Source organism: Rana temporaria, chromosome 8 (assembly GCF_905171775.1).
Source record: "Rana temporaria chromosome 8, aRanTem1.1, whole genome shotgun sequence".
Taxonomy (NCBI): domain Eukaryota; kingdom Metazoa; phylum Chordata; class Amphibia; order Anura; family Ranidae; genus Rana; species Rana temporaria.
This window is the reverse complement of record NC_053496.1, coordinates 46,853,421-46,869,384: the sequence shown is the minus strand read 5'-3', so window position 1 is coordinate 46,869,384 and position 15,964 is coordinate 46,853,421. Positions and strand designations below refer to the sequence as shown.

The following is a 15,964-nucleotide window of genomic DNA, read 5'->3' as shown; positions in this document are numbered from 1 at the left end:
CCAGAAGTGTTTATAATATCTCTGCAACCTGTCATATGAGCAATATCTGTGATGTTCTAAAAAAAATATGGATTACCTGGTTATGATAATCCCAAAGCTTCACCTATCAGTGAGTCACTGACCTAAAAATAATAGGCAGCCATTATTTCTAATATCCAAACCCCTTACGTTTTACACATGTAATGTTGTAAAACAGAGAATAGCTTTATAAAGTCTTACTGTAGACGTGTTAATTTAATTAATGTAGTAATTAATTAAACTTTTTATTTTGATAATAATTTAATTTTACAGCTCTAGAACAAGCATGTACTAATTCATATGTGGAAGTTTATATAACAACTTACCCAGGACAGAGAGGATAGTTCCAGCTCCAAAATATTGTGTTCCAGTACCGCTCACAGCCACAGAGGTATGTACTAAATCCCATATACCGCACTAAGTACCAGCACAATATCCACATTACCCAATCACAGAAAGCCAGGATAGCTGAATATTTTAGGGGGAGCCGTTTTAAATAGCACATGCCACCATTACAATAACTTACAAATTAGAATGATATTATTTTCAAGTATCCTTTTAGGCAAATATGAACTGGGAAAGCCTACTGTCCCCCTAACCCTTTGGCAAATGTGCATTGAATATACTTATCAAATCACACCATCATTGATTAATTTACTTTGTTCTGTAGGTAGTGTTGAGAAAGAGAGCACTGCAGTAGACTGGCTTTTTGTGGAAGCTAATAAATACATGAACCAGGTTTTCCTTTTGCAGCATAAGACGAGTTGTGTATGATTGAATTTGTTGAAGGTAATAAAATAACTTACCTATGACAGAGAGAATGGTCCCTGCTCCAAAATATTGTGTGTTGTATCCGCTCACAGCCACAGAGCTCTGTACTAAATCCCACTAACCACAATCATTAGCATTGTTGGCTGCCCATGCTATCCAACAGCATATTGTAGGAAATGTTTGAGGCTTTAGGGTTGAGACAGTCTTAAGACTCATATGTCAGCATTATTGAAAACATTGGACCTATTTTACAGATTCACGATATGTTAAATGTTTATTGACACCTGACCATTAAGCCCCATACACACTATCAGTTTTCCTGATGGTTTTCTCTTCAGGTTTACCAAAACCATCTAATATGAGGTCAAACCTTAAGCGTTTCAATTTGAATGCAATCAGGCAGGTCCTTGTACTACATGGTTTTGGTAAACCTGAAGAGAAAACCAGCAGGAAAACTGATAGTGTGTATGGGGCTTCACACCTATATAAGCTTGTTGGATGTCCACTTTCAAAACCATGGGCAATAATATTGATCTCACTTTGCATCTGTAATAGCTTTCATTATTCTGGAAAGAATTTCCACAATATTTTGGAGTTCATATATGGGAGTTTGTGTTAATTTTGTGAAAAAAAGTATTTGTAAGGTTTGTTACTCATTTCCAATGAGAAGACCTAGCTCATAATTGGTACTCCAGTTCATCCCAAAGTAGAGTTGATGTCCGGACTCTGTACAGGTCACTTGAGTTCCTCCACAAACTCATTAAGCCATGTCTTTATGAATCTGGCTTTGTGAACAGGGGGCAGTCATGGTGGAACAGGAAAGGGTCTTCCCCAAACTGTTACCATAAGTTTGGAAGTGCACAATTATCTATAATTATGTACAGTACCCTTCACTGGAAACACCTGAACACTCTTAGGTTTGGACAGGAGAGGTGTCCCCATACATTGGCCCATCTTTAGGTGTGATGGTCAGGTTTTGAGAAACGTTTAGCCATATAGTGTATAGGACATCTAGATTCTCATATGCAGTAGCCTGAAACATGTTTGTTTGTAACCCGATTACACAATATACCTCCTTATAACTGTATTTGTTTTAACACAGTATCCTTTATGTCACATAATTTAGGCATCATCTAAATCAGGGATTCTGGCCTGGGTGCAGCTATCCTCTTATCTTGTTCTTGTAACTCTAGATACAATTGTACCCAAAACATTCAGATTGCGTTCACATCTAAACAGTTCCTACAACATGACACAATCAGCTACCATAGGAAAGCTACAAAAGATATAGAACTGATGTCAACCAGTTCCCTTCGTTTTCCAGCTTTACAGTGCAGATCATTGTGTAAAAATGCAACTTGCATGAATTTTACTGTATCAATGTAGGATTTGAGGCCCCATAGAAATGAATAAGGACTTGGTAGACTACAAATGTAGTGTTTTTTACTGAGAAATATTGCAGTACTATATATAGCCAGCTAACAGATTATTATTTGAAATGAACATACAAAATGCATGCAAATAAAGGCAGCCAATTGAGTTTAATGAATAGTTAGGTCATTTAGCACATTTATTCTGTTTTAATCCATTATACTCCCATCCTGCTCTAAAACTAATAAATCCAATAAGTTTAGACTCATGGGGATTAAGGGGTTAAAAAAATTCAACAATTTATTACTTACCCAAAACTGACAGGATGGTGCCACTTCCAAAATACTGCCTCTCAGCATTCACAGTTGCACACTGCCATACTAAATCCTTTTCCGGTTTATCATGACACCAAGTCCAGTAATATTGCCATCTTGCCACTGATTGCATTAATATTCCCAATGCTACACCTCAGAATAATAAAATCAAGGGATCCCTAAAGAAATCCCTAAATTAAATACTATAAGGTGAATTTAGAACCCCAGCATGATGGCTAATGACCCATACTAACAGCCAGTGTGCCTTTACTTAACTGGCTGCAATAACATGCCAATGTCCTGAGTCCAATCAACAATAATATGTGCTAAGAAAAATTCTAAGACCATTGTTAGGCTTTACTAAGGCGTGATCCTGCCAATATGGTGTAGATACAGCTATTTTGCTAAGGGAAGAAGACCTTAAATCATCCTTTGGGATCCGTTGATTAAGTAATACTTATGGCCCATACACACGATCAGAATTTCCGATGGAAAAAGTCTGATGGACTTTTTCCAATGGATTTTCCGATCGTGTGTGGCCCCATCAGAGTTTTTTCATAGGAAATTCTGATGAATTCCATAGGAGATTAGATATAGAACATGTTCTATATTTTTCCGATGGAATTCCGATGTGGAAGCCCAATCGTGTGTACGCTGCATTAGGGTTGTTAGAAGATTGTGATCTTTAATCACCAAGTTGGACTTAACCAGGGTTCTGAGGAACCATGGGGTTCTCTACGGGTTGCTAGGAGTTCCTTGAGAAGAAAGCAGTGGCAAGTTAATCTCCTGCCTCCACTGACCACTAAGTAAATGGTCAGTTCTTCACTGACCACCAATGTGAAGGATTGCTAAAAAAAAGTTTATTTTCTTGCCATTATTATTTGCTCAATTTCATAATTATTGATGAAGATAATATTGTTAAAGAGCTGAAATGTTAAGTACACCATATTATTTATTATTTTATATAACACTGCCTACAACTTGCTGATCATGTTAATGTACCATCAGTGTAGATATAATATTTTAGTGGGGGTTTGCTGAGCCTGACAGCTACAAGGGTTCCTCTATGGTAAAAAGGTTGAGAAAGGCTGTATTAACACATAACAAAAGGACACGTAATGCTTTTTAACTTACCAAGCACTGATAGAATTGTTCCTTCTCCAAAATCTAATTTAGCAGCAGTACTCACAGCTATACACTGATGTATAAAAACCTAAATGTTGATGGACTTACCCAAAACACTGACAATGGTACCACTGCCAAAATAGGCTGCAGAGGCTCCAGAACACAGTGGCTTGGTCCCAGCCAAAAACATCCACAGAGTTTAACTTATATATGTCCATATTTAGAAACATCGAGGTGATTTAAAAAAGTTAAGATCACCTTTGGCTTTATAGAATTATAATTGTTGTGTTGACAGCCAGAAGCTTGTTTGATTTTGGCATTACTAGTTGTCTCAAGATAGATTGATGATCCTTTATGATATTATAGCTTTGATACAAGCCCTCCAAGGTTGTCACATGCTGTCTAAAGTCTTTGATGTGCCTTCATTACATGGTAAGACGCTGTATGTCTCCACTGGAGTTATTGTAAAGGGGTTCTATTCATTTTTATCATGGTGCTACTAGTACCCACAATGTTACGCACTGCTACAAGAAGTGGATTTTCTAGTTCTCGCAGTAATGCCTCCTCTATAGTTTCTGTTAAGATGCGTTTGTGTCCGCAAGTATGCCATGTAAAGTAGGTAGCTGCTGGCTTTGCTTAGTGGTGCTGGTCCTGGAACTATGCAGGCACCATCAAATGGGAGGTCAATCACCCACAGCTCAAGCAACCCCTAGAAACCTCTGGAGGAACACTAGGCTTCCACAGAGCACTGGTTGGGAAATGGCTGCATTTTGTCTCTTTCACATGGGTGTAAGTGCTTACCTCCCTCTGACAGTGGGGGGTTAGCATTAAAACACTGCAGCTCAGCCACCTGTTTTTACTGTCCCCCAGCCACCTTTGCTAAACAGCCCTCAGTTTGTTTTTGTATTGTAATTTTTACAGGGATGGACTGTATTATTGTTCCTTTTGGATGAATTAAAAAAGGCTTAAACAAGCTCCTTTTGATTTTCTATATTTACATACACTATATTGTCAAAAGTATGGGGACACTGCCTTTATATTGCACCCCAGTCTTAGTCTGTAGGGTTCAATAATGAGTAGGCCCACCCTTTGCAGCTATAACAGCTTCAACTCTTCTGGGAAGGCTGTCCACAAGGTTTAGGAGTGGTGTCTATGGGAATGTTTGACCATTCTTCCAGAAGTGCATTTGTGAGGTCAGGCACTGATGTTGGACAAGATGGCCTGACTTGCAGTCTCTGCTCTAATTCATCCCAACGGTGTTCTATCAGGTTGAGCTCAGGACTCTTGCTTTGTGCACTGGTCCAAATCATTTGGTGGAGGGGGGATTATGGTGTTGGATTGTTTTTCAGGGGTTGGGCTTGGCCCCTTAGTTCCAGTGAAGGGCACGCTTAAGGTGTCAGCATGACAAGACATTTTGGTCAATTTCATGCTCCCAACTTTGTGGGAACAGTTTGGGAATGGCTCCTTCCTGTTCCAACCTGACTGCACACCAGTGCACAAAGCAAGGTCCATAAAGATATGACTGAGCAAGTTTGGGAAGGAGGGACTTGACTCGTCTGCACAGAGTCCTTACCTCAACCCGATAGAACACTTTGGGATGAATTGAAGTCTGTGAGCCAGGCCTTCTCGTCCAACTCTCACAATTACACTTCTGAAGGGATGATCATACATTACCATAGACACACTCCTAAACTTTGTGGACAGCCTTCCGAGAAGAGTTTAGCTGTTATAGCTGCAAAGGATGGGCCAACTCAATATTGACTGGGATGCCATTAAAGTTCATGTGTTTGTAAAGGCAGTCATCCCCATACTTTTGACAATATAGTGTATGTTTACAGCATTTTACAGGGTTGATCAAACCAGCCACATGGTCCTATGCCCAACAATATATATATATATATATATATATATATATATATATATATATATATATATATATATATATATATATATATATATATATATATATATATATATATATATCAGTTCAGAAAAAGTGTGGAAACTTTTTGAAGAACCCACATATTATTCATTCCTTAGTAAGCACTGAACCCAAGTCTTCAGTACTGCAAGATAAGTATGCCATCGCAGATCATGGTCTAACATACCTAACATATTGCTAGAAGTGGCAAAGTAACCCTTGGTATAGGTTACTGCTTTCACACATAAAGGGAACCTGTTCTGAGAGCAAAGTTCCCAACTTCCATCTAGAAGTGGTATCCGCTGGCTTCACTACTTAATAAACCACTGATTTTGAACAAGTATGCATGCCTGTTTTAAATCATGGTAGGGCATTTGTCATTTGAAACATTTTCATTTCAAATAAGATTGCAAATTAACTTAATGGAATTTGTTAGGAAAAGCAATGGATTTTGCAATAATGTCAATGTAACGACTTACCCAACACAGAGAGAATGGTGCCTTGTCCAAAATATTGTCTTTGATTGCTACTCACAGCTACAGAGCTCTATACTAAATGTCACCAACAAAGTGTCCATACAACCCAACAGCGCCCACAATGTGTTTTTGGGTGTATGGTTTTAAAGCAAAAAAAATGCTGTTCTTTTTTTTATTCCCACCAAGATAATTGGGTATGCAAGGGTAACACAGATTATCCTTATTTACTAAGCCATGGAAACAATTACTTTGCTAGGTGAACCTTCTTTACTTCTTTAGTGAATAAACTCAATTGAGTTAAAGAGCAAAATTGGAGTGGGAACTGCCATGGTTTTTCATATCTACGGTTGCAGCAAAATATTACCAACATGCGTTCCAGGAGGTGTCTTCTAACGAGAGACTACTGCAGCAAAATCCACCTGGAAACCGGTATCAACACAAGGTTAAAGCATATATCATCAGCATACCACAGATCATCAAATAGCCACCAAAAACATTTATTAAGACGATCGTATCATAGCAAAGGGTTGCAACATTTCAGAGCCAGGCAGGACCCCTTCATCAGGCTTGTAATGAAAAAGGGGTCCTGCTTGGCCCCAAAACATTGCAGCCCTTTGCTCTGATGTGATTGCTTTATTACATTTTTTAGACTCTATTTGATGATCCATGGTTGGGTGCTATATGCTTTAACCATTCCTACAGATGGGACCCTTTTTACTCTGTGACCAATAATAAAAATGCAATGCCTGCAAGATTTTCTTACCACTTACCTGTATGGTACCTTGCATGGTACAATGTTCGCTTTGCCTCTATTAACCTGTCTATAGGCAATTAATAAGGGGAAAATGTTTGCACTCGTAGACTTAGCATGACACCAAGAAGGTCTAAATATTTCACTTACCCAGCACATAAATAGTAGTTCCTTCTCCAAAATACTGAACACTGCCGGTGCTCACAGCCAACCATTGCAGTATGAAATTCCTCAATGTCCTAGCAGGTGCTCAGACACTGATAACATCTAACTGACTCTGTGTCTTTACAGTACAAGTACTTGGTATTAACATAGCTGGGATAATTCTATTTTAAAATAAACGCTGACCACATTGACTTTTTAAGTCTTTGTGTAGGCTTGCCTGTACCAACCCTTTCCTGGGAAAAAAAGAAACTATGTTGCCTGTATTATCACTGTTGGCATCTGATTTTTTTAAATACACTTAGAGTACTCAGTGCTGAAAACTAAGCTTGTGTTGATTGTCAGAGTAAGCTTTTCCTGGCTCAAAAATTGACCGTTTTTAAACCATCATCAAAGATGCAAATTGTAGTTGCATTAGAATTATTGTTATCCTTTAATCATTGTTTCTATTCTATATCTTGTCTATATCAAACCTTTCTTGGAAACTAAAGCAACTATGTTGCCTTTATTATCGCTGATGAAATCTGATTTTAAAATATACGACTAGAGCAGCCTTTTTCAACCGGGATGCCCAGGCACCCTGGGGTATTTTCAGATTTCTTCAGGGGTGCCTTGGCAAAATATAAAAAAATTGCCCAAAAATTGTGTACAAGCTAACAGGGGGTCAAGCCTGCCTTTTAGCTACTCAAAGTCAGAGTTTTTCATTGTGCACCAATACAACCTTCCAGCCACCAGCCTCCTAAAAACCCTGTACAGGCATCCAAAGTCCCCCTTATCAAAAGATGACATAGATGACACTGATAAGGAGGATGTTGGGTGCCTGCACAGCATCCTTATTTGCCCCTTCCCCACCTCTCAGCACTGGGGTCACAATAGCTGAGTGAGGGAGAGAAACTGAGAAAGAAGAGAAACATTGGAATACTAGTCAGTACCAGTGTGCAAAGGTGTATTTGTAGTCAGAGTCTTCACCGAGGAATACGACACCCTAACTACCCAGGCCTGAGGTGTGCCATTGGCCTCGCTGGACAGTACGCCTATAAGTGGGCATACCCTGAAGTGATAGTGAAGAAATAAATGATGAAAAAAGACAAAATTGAAAAAAGGGGGAATGGGTGGGGGGGGACCCAGAAACCCCACCGACGCCGGAGATTAGAGGGGAGGAGGGATAAATAGCCTTCTGACTCCTCCTACAAATACAGGCTAGCCTGTGGCTAGCCTTCCCACTTGCTTTGAAATAATACATTATGTTAGGTGTCCTACGTGCGTGAATGCTGCCACTTTATGTAAAACTATTCCTGCTTTTTTATGGGTTATTTACTAAAGGAAAATCCACTGTGCACTTCCAAGTACACTGCAAGTGCATTTGGAAGTGCAGACGCTGTATATCTAAGGGGGACATGCAAGGAACATAACAAACAGCATTTTTGATTGCACATGATTGGATGGTAAAATCAGCAGAGCTTCCCCTCATTTCAGATCTTCCTCTCAGATTTACAGAGACTGCACTTCCAAGTGCACTTGTAGTACAGAGTGGATTTGCCTTTAGTAAATCTACCCCTATATGTATAGTGAAAACTCTTGTTAGTTTGGCATAGAGTAGGAAGAGTTAAACTCATTTATAGGTTTCTGCTGTCTATGCAGCATTTTAGTTCCAGTAACTCAACAAGAAGTCCTCCAAACAATTATTAGTCACTGATAGATTTTCCAACAACTGTTCGTACAAATGTTCTAATGAAAATTATTTGCACATTCGAATACTAGACAAATGTTGTTTGCAAGTATTTCAAAATTATGTTTGCCTTTAACAATCAGTTTTGTAATGAATCAAATTTTCCAAATGGGTCTGTCCGTGTCCGCTCTGCATAAACTGAGCGGACACGGACCTGTTATCCTCGCACTTTGCTCTGATCAGCAGGGGATCAGCGGACAGATCCCCTGCTGATCAACAGAGTCTGCCCCGTGTGAAAGGGGTCTAATAGAAATTAATTTGTTGTCCATCCTGCTCTATTGAATTTTGGCATCACTGTAGTTGAAAACAAATGTCGTTTTGACCCAACTAATGGTTAGAAAATTCGAATGAACTTTCTTAAAGGATAAGTTGACCTTCCGTAACATCTTACATGTTATACCCATATTCAGGATCTAACATGTTACGAATGGACCGGCCCACGCTCACCCCCCGATCCCCCGGTCTGACAACTGGCGGGGATCTTCTCCCCCCACTAGCAGAGCAGGGCTCCAACCACCTGGCCGCGTCACACAGCTACACTGACAGGTCCGCAGGAGACCTGCATGGCACCAGCAATGCTTTAGAGGCTCCAGAAACAAAAAAAAAAAATGCAAATTTTTACCTTTTAAAATGATGTTCCCTTTTTTTTTTTTTTTTTGATAAAAGGTGAATTTATTCCTTAATATTTGAACACAATTCTATTAGAGAATGACCAGTTTAGACAATTGTCTCTGAAACAGGTGACCTTTTTTGGAAGACTATCCCTTACCTATTGTCCCAGAGACACCTCTAAAATGTTGGATTTACCATCACTTTCTTTCTCGGTACCTGTCACCTGTATCTCCTCAATGGGGGGGGGGGGGCATAAACAGCAATTAAAACTTGAAAGATGGTGTGACCTTCCCCAACTCTGTCCAAAACTAAATAAAATAGGTTTTGCCTAGATATACACTAATATGTTGGCTTACTTTATATACTTCGAGGCCGTTTTACTAAAGGTGTTGAGAATGTTTGCACAATAAATTATGTTATAATACACTACTTTGCTGCAATAGTTAACAATGGCACGACCTGCCTTCTGAAACTATTCCAAGCAGAAAATATACTATATAATATACTATATGCCTGGTATCTGCTTATTTGAGTCCACTTAGGACAGTCAAAATGCCTAAGCCCTGATGATGTGGGTCTGTTTTCTGCTCTGAACCAATGTCATTAATAAAACCTTTGAACTCTTGGACATTTGCTTAATATTCTCATTGGGCTGTATATAGCAATGCAAACTTGACAGGTGGTCTAATCCTCGCCAACTCTAGCCAAGACTAATGAAAGGATTTGCCTAAAGATAATACGCCTGTGCGTGTTATACGCCGATATATACGGTACTTTAATTTTGGCTTACACTATATGTATTTTAAGGAAAATTTAAGAAGGGAGTTGTGGATATTTAATTATCCAATCATTTGCAGGAGAATTAAGTAAACAGGAATTTGTATTTGACATGATTGGATAGTTGAAGTTTATTCTGTGAATATTCTCAACTCCTTTAGTAAATTAACCTCCTTGATATAAATCATTTTGAGATGAGTGCTGCATGTTCTAAGTTTAGAAAATAAGATAATGTTTTGTACATTCTAATCAACCAATTAGGCAAAAAAATTTTTTTTTATTATTTCGCTTACACATTATTGGGTATTCAAAGTGTACACATATACATCTTATTTACCAAACATAAATTTTGCAAAGTGAAAAGCCTATACTCCTTTAGTAATTTGCCACCGTGCTGTAGAACAGCTTTTCTCAAGCAGGGTTTCTCCAAAGGCTTTGAGGCAATGGGCCATTTTGACTTTCAAATAGGTAACCATTGACATTGGTGATCTGTTTAACTAAGGACATTCTTTCCTACAATTGTAATGGATCTCTCCTCCCACTGGCCACCAGTGTAAGGTGGCCTATCTTACAAGGAACACCAATCTAAGCGGGGCCTACTTCACTGACCACCAGCAAGTGGGAGCATTTCAATGACCACCATGGGACATTTTTCTACTAATCACCAATGTAGAATGGTTTTAAACCATTGGCCACCAATGTGCGGGAGCATTACAATTTTTAGGGGCTGTTATTTTTTCTGGTCATTACTGTATTGTTATTATTTCACATTTTATTTAATTTCATTATTACTGAAAATGCTACTACTGATTTTTTTCCTGGTCATTATTATTGTTATTACACAATTCATTTCAATACTACTAAAAATAAGTTTGTCCTATAGCGCAGTTCTGGAAGTCAAATACACCATATATGCCACGTTCCCCTCTTGGTCCATTAATGTACCATGGACTATAGATTTCATAGGGCCAGATTCACATACATTTGCGGCCGTGTAACGTAACCCGTTTACGATACACCGCCGCAAGTTTCCAGTTTTAGTGCCCGATCCACAAAGCACTTATCTGGAAACTTGCGGCGGTGTATCGTAAATACGTCCGGCGCAAGGCGGGCCAATTCAAATGGGCGCGTAATATTTAAATTAGGCGCGCTCCCGCGCCGGAACTACTGCGCATGCTCCGTTTCGCAATTCCCGTCGTGCTTTGCGCGCAGTGACGTAATTTTTTCGAACGGCGACGTGCGTATCGTAATTCCGTATTCCCGGACGGCTTACGCAAATGACATTCATTTTTTAATTTCGACGCGGGAACGACGGCCATACTTTATACAGCAATAAGATTGCTGTGTAAAGTTAAGGCACCAAAAACGACGACTAACTTTGCGACGGGAAACTAGACTAGCGGCGACGTAGCGAACGCGAAAATCCGTTGTGGATCGCCGTAACTCCTAATTTGCATACCCGACGCTGGTTTACACCGTGAACTCCCCCCAGCGGCGGCCGCTGTACTGCATCCTAAGATCCGACAGTGTAAAACAATTAACCTGTCGGATCTTATGGATATCTATGCGTAACTGGTTCTATGAATCAGTCGCATAGATAGAAACAGAGATACGACGGTGTATCAGGAGATACGCCGTCGTATCTCTTTTGTGAATCTGGCCCATAGTTATCAGCAGGGTTCCCCTGATACTGGAACTAACTTTCAAAGGTTATTAAAACTCTTCAATTTAAGGGATCCTCCATGTTAAAAATGTTGAGAAAGGCTGCTTTAGAATTACTCTGGAAACAGCATACAGAAATTTACCAGCATGTTCCATGTTTTCAATGATGGACTCTTCTAAGTGCTTCCATCCTTAACCCGGCCATAAACAATTTTGTCCCTGCTGAACTGGCCGAGATTCAAAACCATGTATGGACAGGCTGATTATACCCAAGTTGATCAATCGATTCATGGTTATAGGAAAGAAAATCGCTCCATCTATGGCCAACTTTAGATACTTTATCTTGTCCACCATAGTATATATCCAAATTTAGTTGCATTTTCAATATTATTCCTCCTATGCTAATGAAATACTTAGAAAGCTTTTAGAATTTGTTGACGTGCATGTTTAATGAAACATCTATTAATACCAAGTTGCTAAGGTCTACATGCCAACGGTGTTATATTAGATTAAAGAGCAAATTCTGTCAAATTCCCATAATTCCAATACTTGACCCCTTTAAATGGCATTTCTTAGATTATTTAACTGTGACTTACCCAATACATGGAGCACGGTGCCTTCACCAAAGTACTGAACATTGTTGTAACACAGATACCAAGGCACCAAAATCTTGCCTATGTTAGTCTGCTTGGCATGTACAGGGCAGGTTTTGTTTCCAGTTGGAAACATTTTATATATTGAATTGTTGCCATTGCAGCTGTTGAGAGTTATTTGCAGGTTGCTATGGAATATTTTGGTAGACCTATTGGAACTTTTCCATTTCTAAATATCTGACACAGAAAGCAGCAGAATGTATATCTCTAAATACAGATCTCTGTCTGGAGTTTGCAAATTTTTAAATTTATGGTAGCAACCCGGCCATACTTTCTACTAAATTATAACATTAAACCCGACACCAACAGATTCATCTGAACATAGCATTTTATCTGATTAGTAAACTGGTGAGTGAATACAGTCTTTGCTCTTGGAGGAAGACCCCCTTTCACCGTACAGTGCTTATGCTACTACTGTGAAACACTTCAAGAAAAAAATTCAGTTCAAAAATGTCATGAATATTCAGAAAAGAGATTACAGACATTTGTGGTCAAAACTGACTTGGACAACACCTGTCTTGCCCACTTACCCAATACAGATACTACCGTTCCTTGGCCAAAATAAAGTTGATCGTAGCTGCCCACACAGGAGAAGTGCAAGTGTAAAACTGTCTTGCAAGGGACTTTTGCAATCATTGCTATGTGTGCAACATGCTTGATCTATCCATCTACATCTAGCAGAAATATTGACAGCTGCATAAATGTGAATTACATTAGGGATGGATTAAAAAATATACAATCATATTTTTTTTAATTGCTTTGGCCGGGTGCACAGTCATGAGTTAATGTGTTTTGCTATTTCCACTATAAGCCCCTATAATATGTGATGATAGATCAAAAAATATGTGTGAACTTTTTTTGCCCAACACCAACTAACCACATTAACAACAATGGCTAAAATCTGCATATGCGTTAAAGAGGAATAGCTTTTGGAAGCTGAGAGAAGGTTTGTTACCTTAATGCAGAATATGCATTGAAGTAAAAACAAACCTTCATTCTTTAGAACCACTTTAATCTATAGGAGGAACAATTGATCACTAAGCACTAATTGAGAACACAAATGGCTCCCTATGTAGTAAGCTACACAAGCTGAATGCAGTAGCATCTTGTAGGGTTCCATCAGACATGACTGCAACATTCCAAGATCATGTGATATTTATCATATCACATGCTTCTTTTGTAGCTTACTCCATTTCTTCCATCTCTTTGGCACTCAGTGGCTACTCCTTGTTATTAACAGCTAGTGATATTAGTAGTATTATTAAAGCGTATCTAAACCCAAGAATAAATATTAATAGTATTGCAGCTAACTGGTCCTTATGCCTTGTACACACGACCAGTTTTCCCATCTGGGAAACTGCCATGACAGCTTTTGGTCGGGAAAACTGGCCGTGTGTATGCCCCATAGCAGTTTTCCCGACAGACATGTCGTCGTGGCATAAGAACATGTTTTACTTTTTTCCTGCCGGGATTACTGGCAGTTTTTAAGCCAGCAGTTTTTCTATGGGGAAAGCCTGCAGTGGAGCATACACACGGCCGGGTTTCCTGCCAGGAAAAACATCCGTGTGTAGGGGGAAAATGCTACCGAGCAGGTTCTCGGTTTTTCCGGCGGACTTTTTCCCACCAGGAAAACCGATCGTGTGTACAAGGCATTAGATGTGGTGGCTGTTTTAAGCAAGCCATAGATTATACAATTTTCTTTCCTTGCACCATGGGTGCAAGGAAAGAAAATCGCTCAACTGTGTATATGGGGGAATCCCCCCCACAGTGCTATTGTGTTCTGCCAGCAGGGAATTATAGTAAATAAACCCCATAGTTTTTTTAAAGCGGTATTAAACCACAGCAGAGTTTAAAAACAAAACAAAACAAAAAAACTGTAAGGCCCCGTACACACGACCGAGTTTCTCGGCAGAATTCAGCCAGAAACTCGGTTCAGAGCTGAATTCTGCCGAGAAACCCGGCCGTGTGTACACTTTCGGCCGAGGAAGCCGACGAGGACCTCGGCGAGGAAATAGAGAACATGTTCTCTATTTCCTCGTTGTTCAATGGGAAATTTCAGCTCGCCGAGGTCCTCGGCGGCTTCACAAGGAACTCGACGGACAAAACGATGTGTTTTGCCCGTCGAGTTCCTCGGTCGTGTGTACGCGGCCTAAGACAATGGCATAATGTGCTAGTATGCATCGCATGCTAGCACATTATGAAATACTTACCTTAGATTGAATGCCTTCTAGCGGTGTGCTGTCGCCGCTGAGAGGGCTAACATTTCCCCCCCATCTTTTTTCCGGGTTCGTGGACTGAGAGTGGCTGGAGCCTGGATGATATAACTTCCACGCCTCCAGAACGGTATGCTGGACCTGTAGAGCAAATGCGCCGGTGAGATCACTGGCTGCATCCAGGGTGAATATCTCCTAACCGGTACATGTTTAGGAGATATTCATTTTACCTACAGGTAAATCTTTTTATAGGATTACCTGTAGGTAAAAATCACAAAGCAGGCTTTGCTACCGCTCTAAGTGGCAGATACTATTATTAGCTAATATATAGAGTGTTCCTGTTTTAGTAAATCATAAAGTGATTGTAAAGTCTATTTTTTTTTCTATAAAAATAACAAATAAGAAGGCCAGTATGGTGGCCTGAGTTTATGGGAGGAGCCTGGAGGGTATTTAAGCAGCCCACTCACACATGCTCTTTGTCGGTTCAGTGTGCGGTACTACACGTCACTGGGCCGACTCTTCCCAGCTCACCTCATGTCCGTGAGTCTGCGCATTCAATCGCATTCGACACCCTCCCGCCCTTCCCTTTTTCAGGGCACTTCTCAGCATATCCTTCTTCAATTAACTACCCATTACTTACCTTGGGTATGCCCCCTTTTCTTGGCATACTGACCAGACCACCAAGGCACACTTCAGGTCTATTTATGTTGTAAGTCTTGTCGCGTGTTTATGTGATCCACATCTCTCTCGGTCAGAGGGTAACGACCATAAACATGTTATACTTACCTGCTCTGTTGCAGTGGATTTGAACAGAACAGCCAAGAACATCCTCTTCTCAGGTCCCTCTTCGGTGCTCCTGGCCCCTCCCTCCTGTTGAGTGCCCCCACAGCAAGCAGCTTGATATGGGGGCACCCAAGCTGAGCTACAGCTCCCCGTGTCCGTTCAGACATGGAGCTGTGGTTTGGCCCTGCCTCCTCTCTCTCCTGATTGGCTAGCTGACTTTGATTGACAGCAGCGGGAGCCAATGGGGCCACTGCTGTGTCTCTGTCGATCAGGAGGGAGAGATGGCTGATTCACTCATTGATATCGCTGGAGAGAGAGGGAGCTCAGGTACGTATTAGGGGTGGCTGCTACACACAGAAGGCTTTTTATCTTAAGGCATAGAATGCCTTAACTGCTTGCCGACCAGCCGCTGCAGCTATAGGTTGGCTCTGCTATACGTAGCTATACGTCATCTCGCCGAGCAGCCAATAGGGGTGCGCGCCACCCCTATTGGCTGCTTAGGCTGATATGTAGAAGAATACGTATCGGCCTAAACTGAGGGGAAAAAAAAGTTTTTTTTATATATATATTTTTTGGGGGGTATTTATTATAGCAAAAAGTAAAAAATATTATTTTTTTTCAAAATT

The 15,964-nt window shown here is 40.2% G+C and overlaps 1 protein-coding gene across 1 annotated transcript in view; it reads right to left on the bottom strand.

Annotated features, from left to right (window-relative positions):
• Nucleotides 1-15,964, bottom strand: part of LOC120910385 (M1-specific T cell receptor beta chain-like) — a 68,442-nt gene that overhangs the window by 17,193 nt on the left and 35,285 nt on the right. Inside the window, exon 2 of the mRNA XM_040322144.1 lies at nucleotides 6,898-6,996. Coding sequence (XP_040178078.1) covers nucleotides 6,898-6,996 — 99 coding nt within the window. The remainder of the gene's footprint in view (nucleotides 1-6,897; nucleotides 6,997-15,964) is intronic.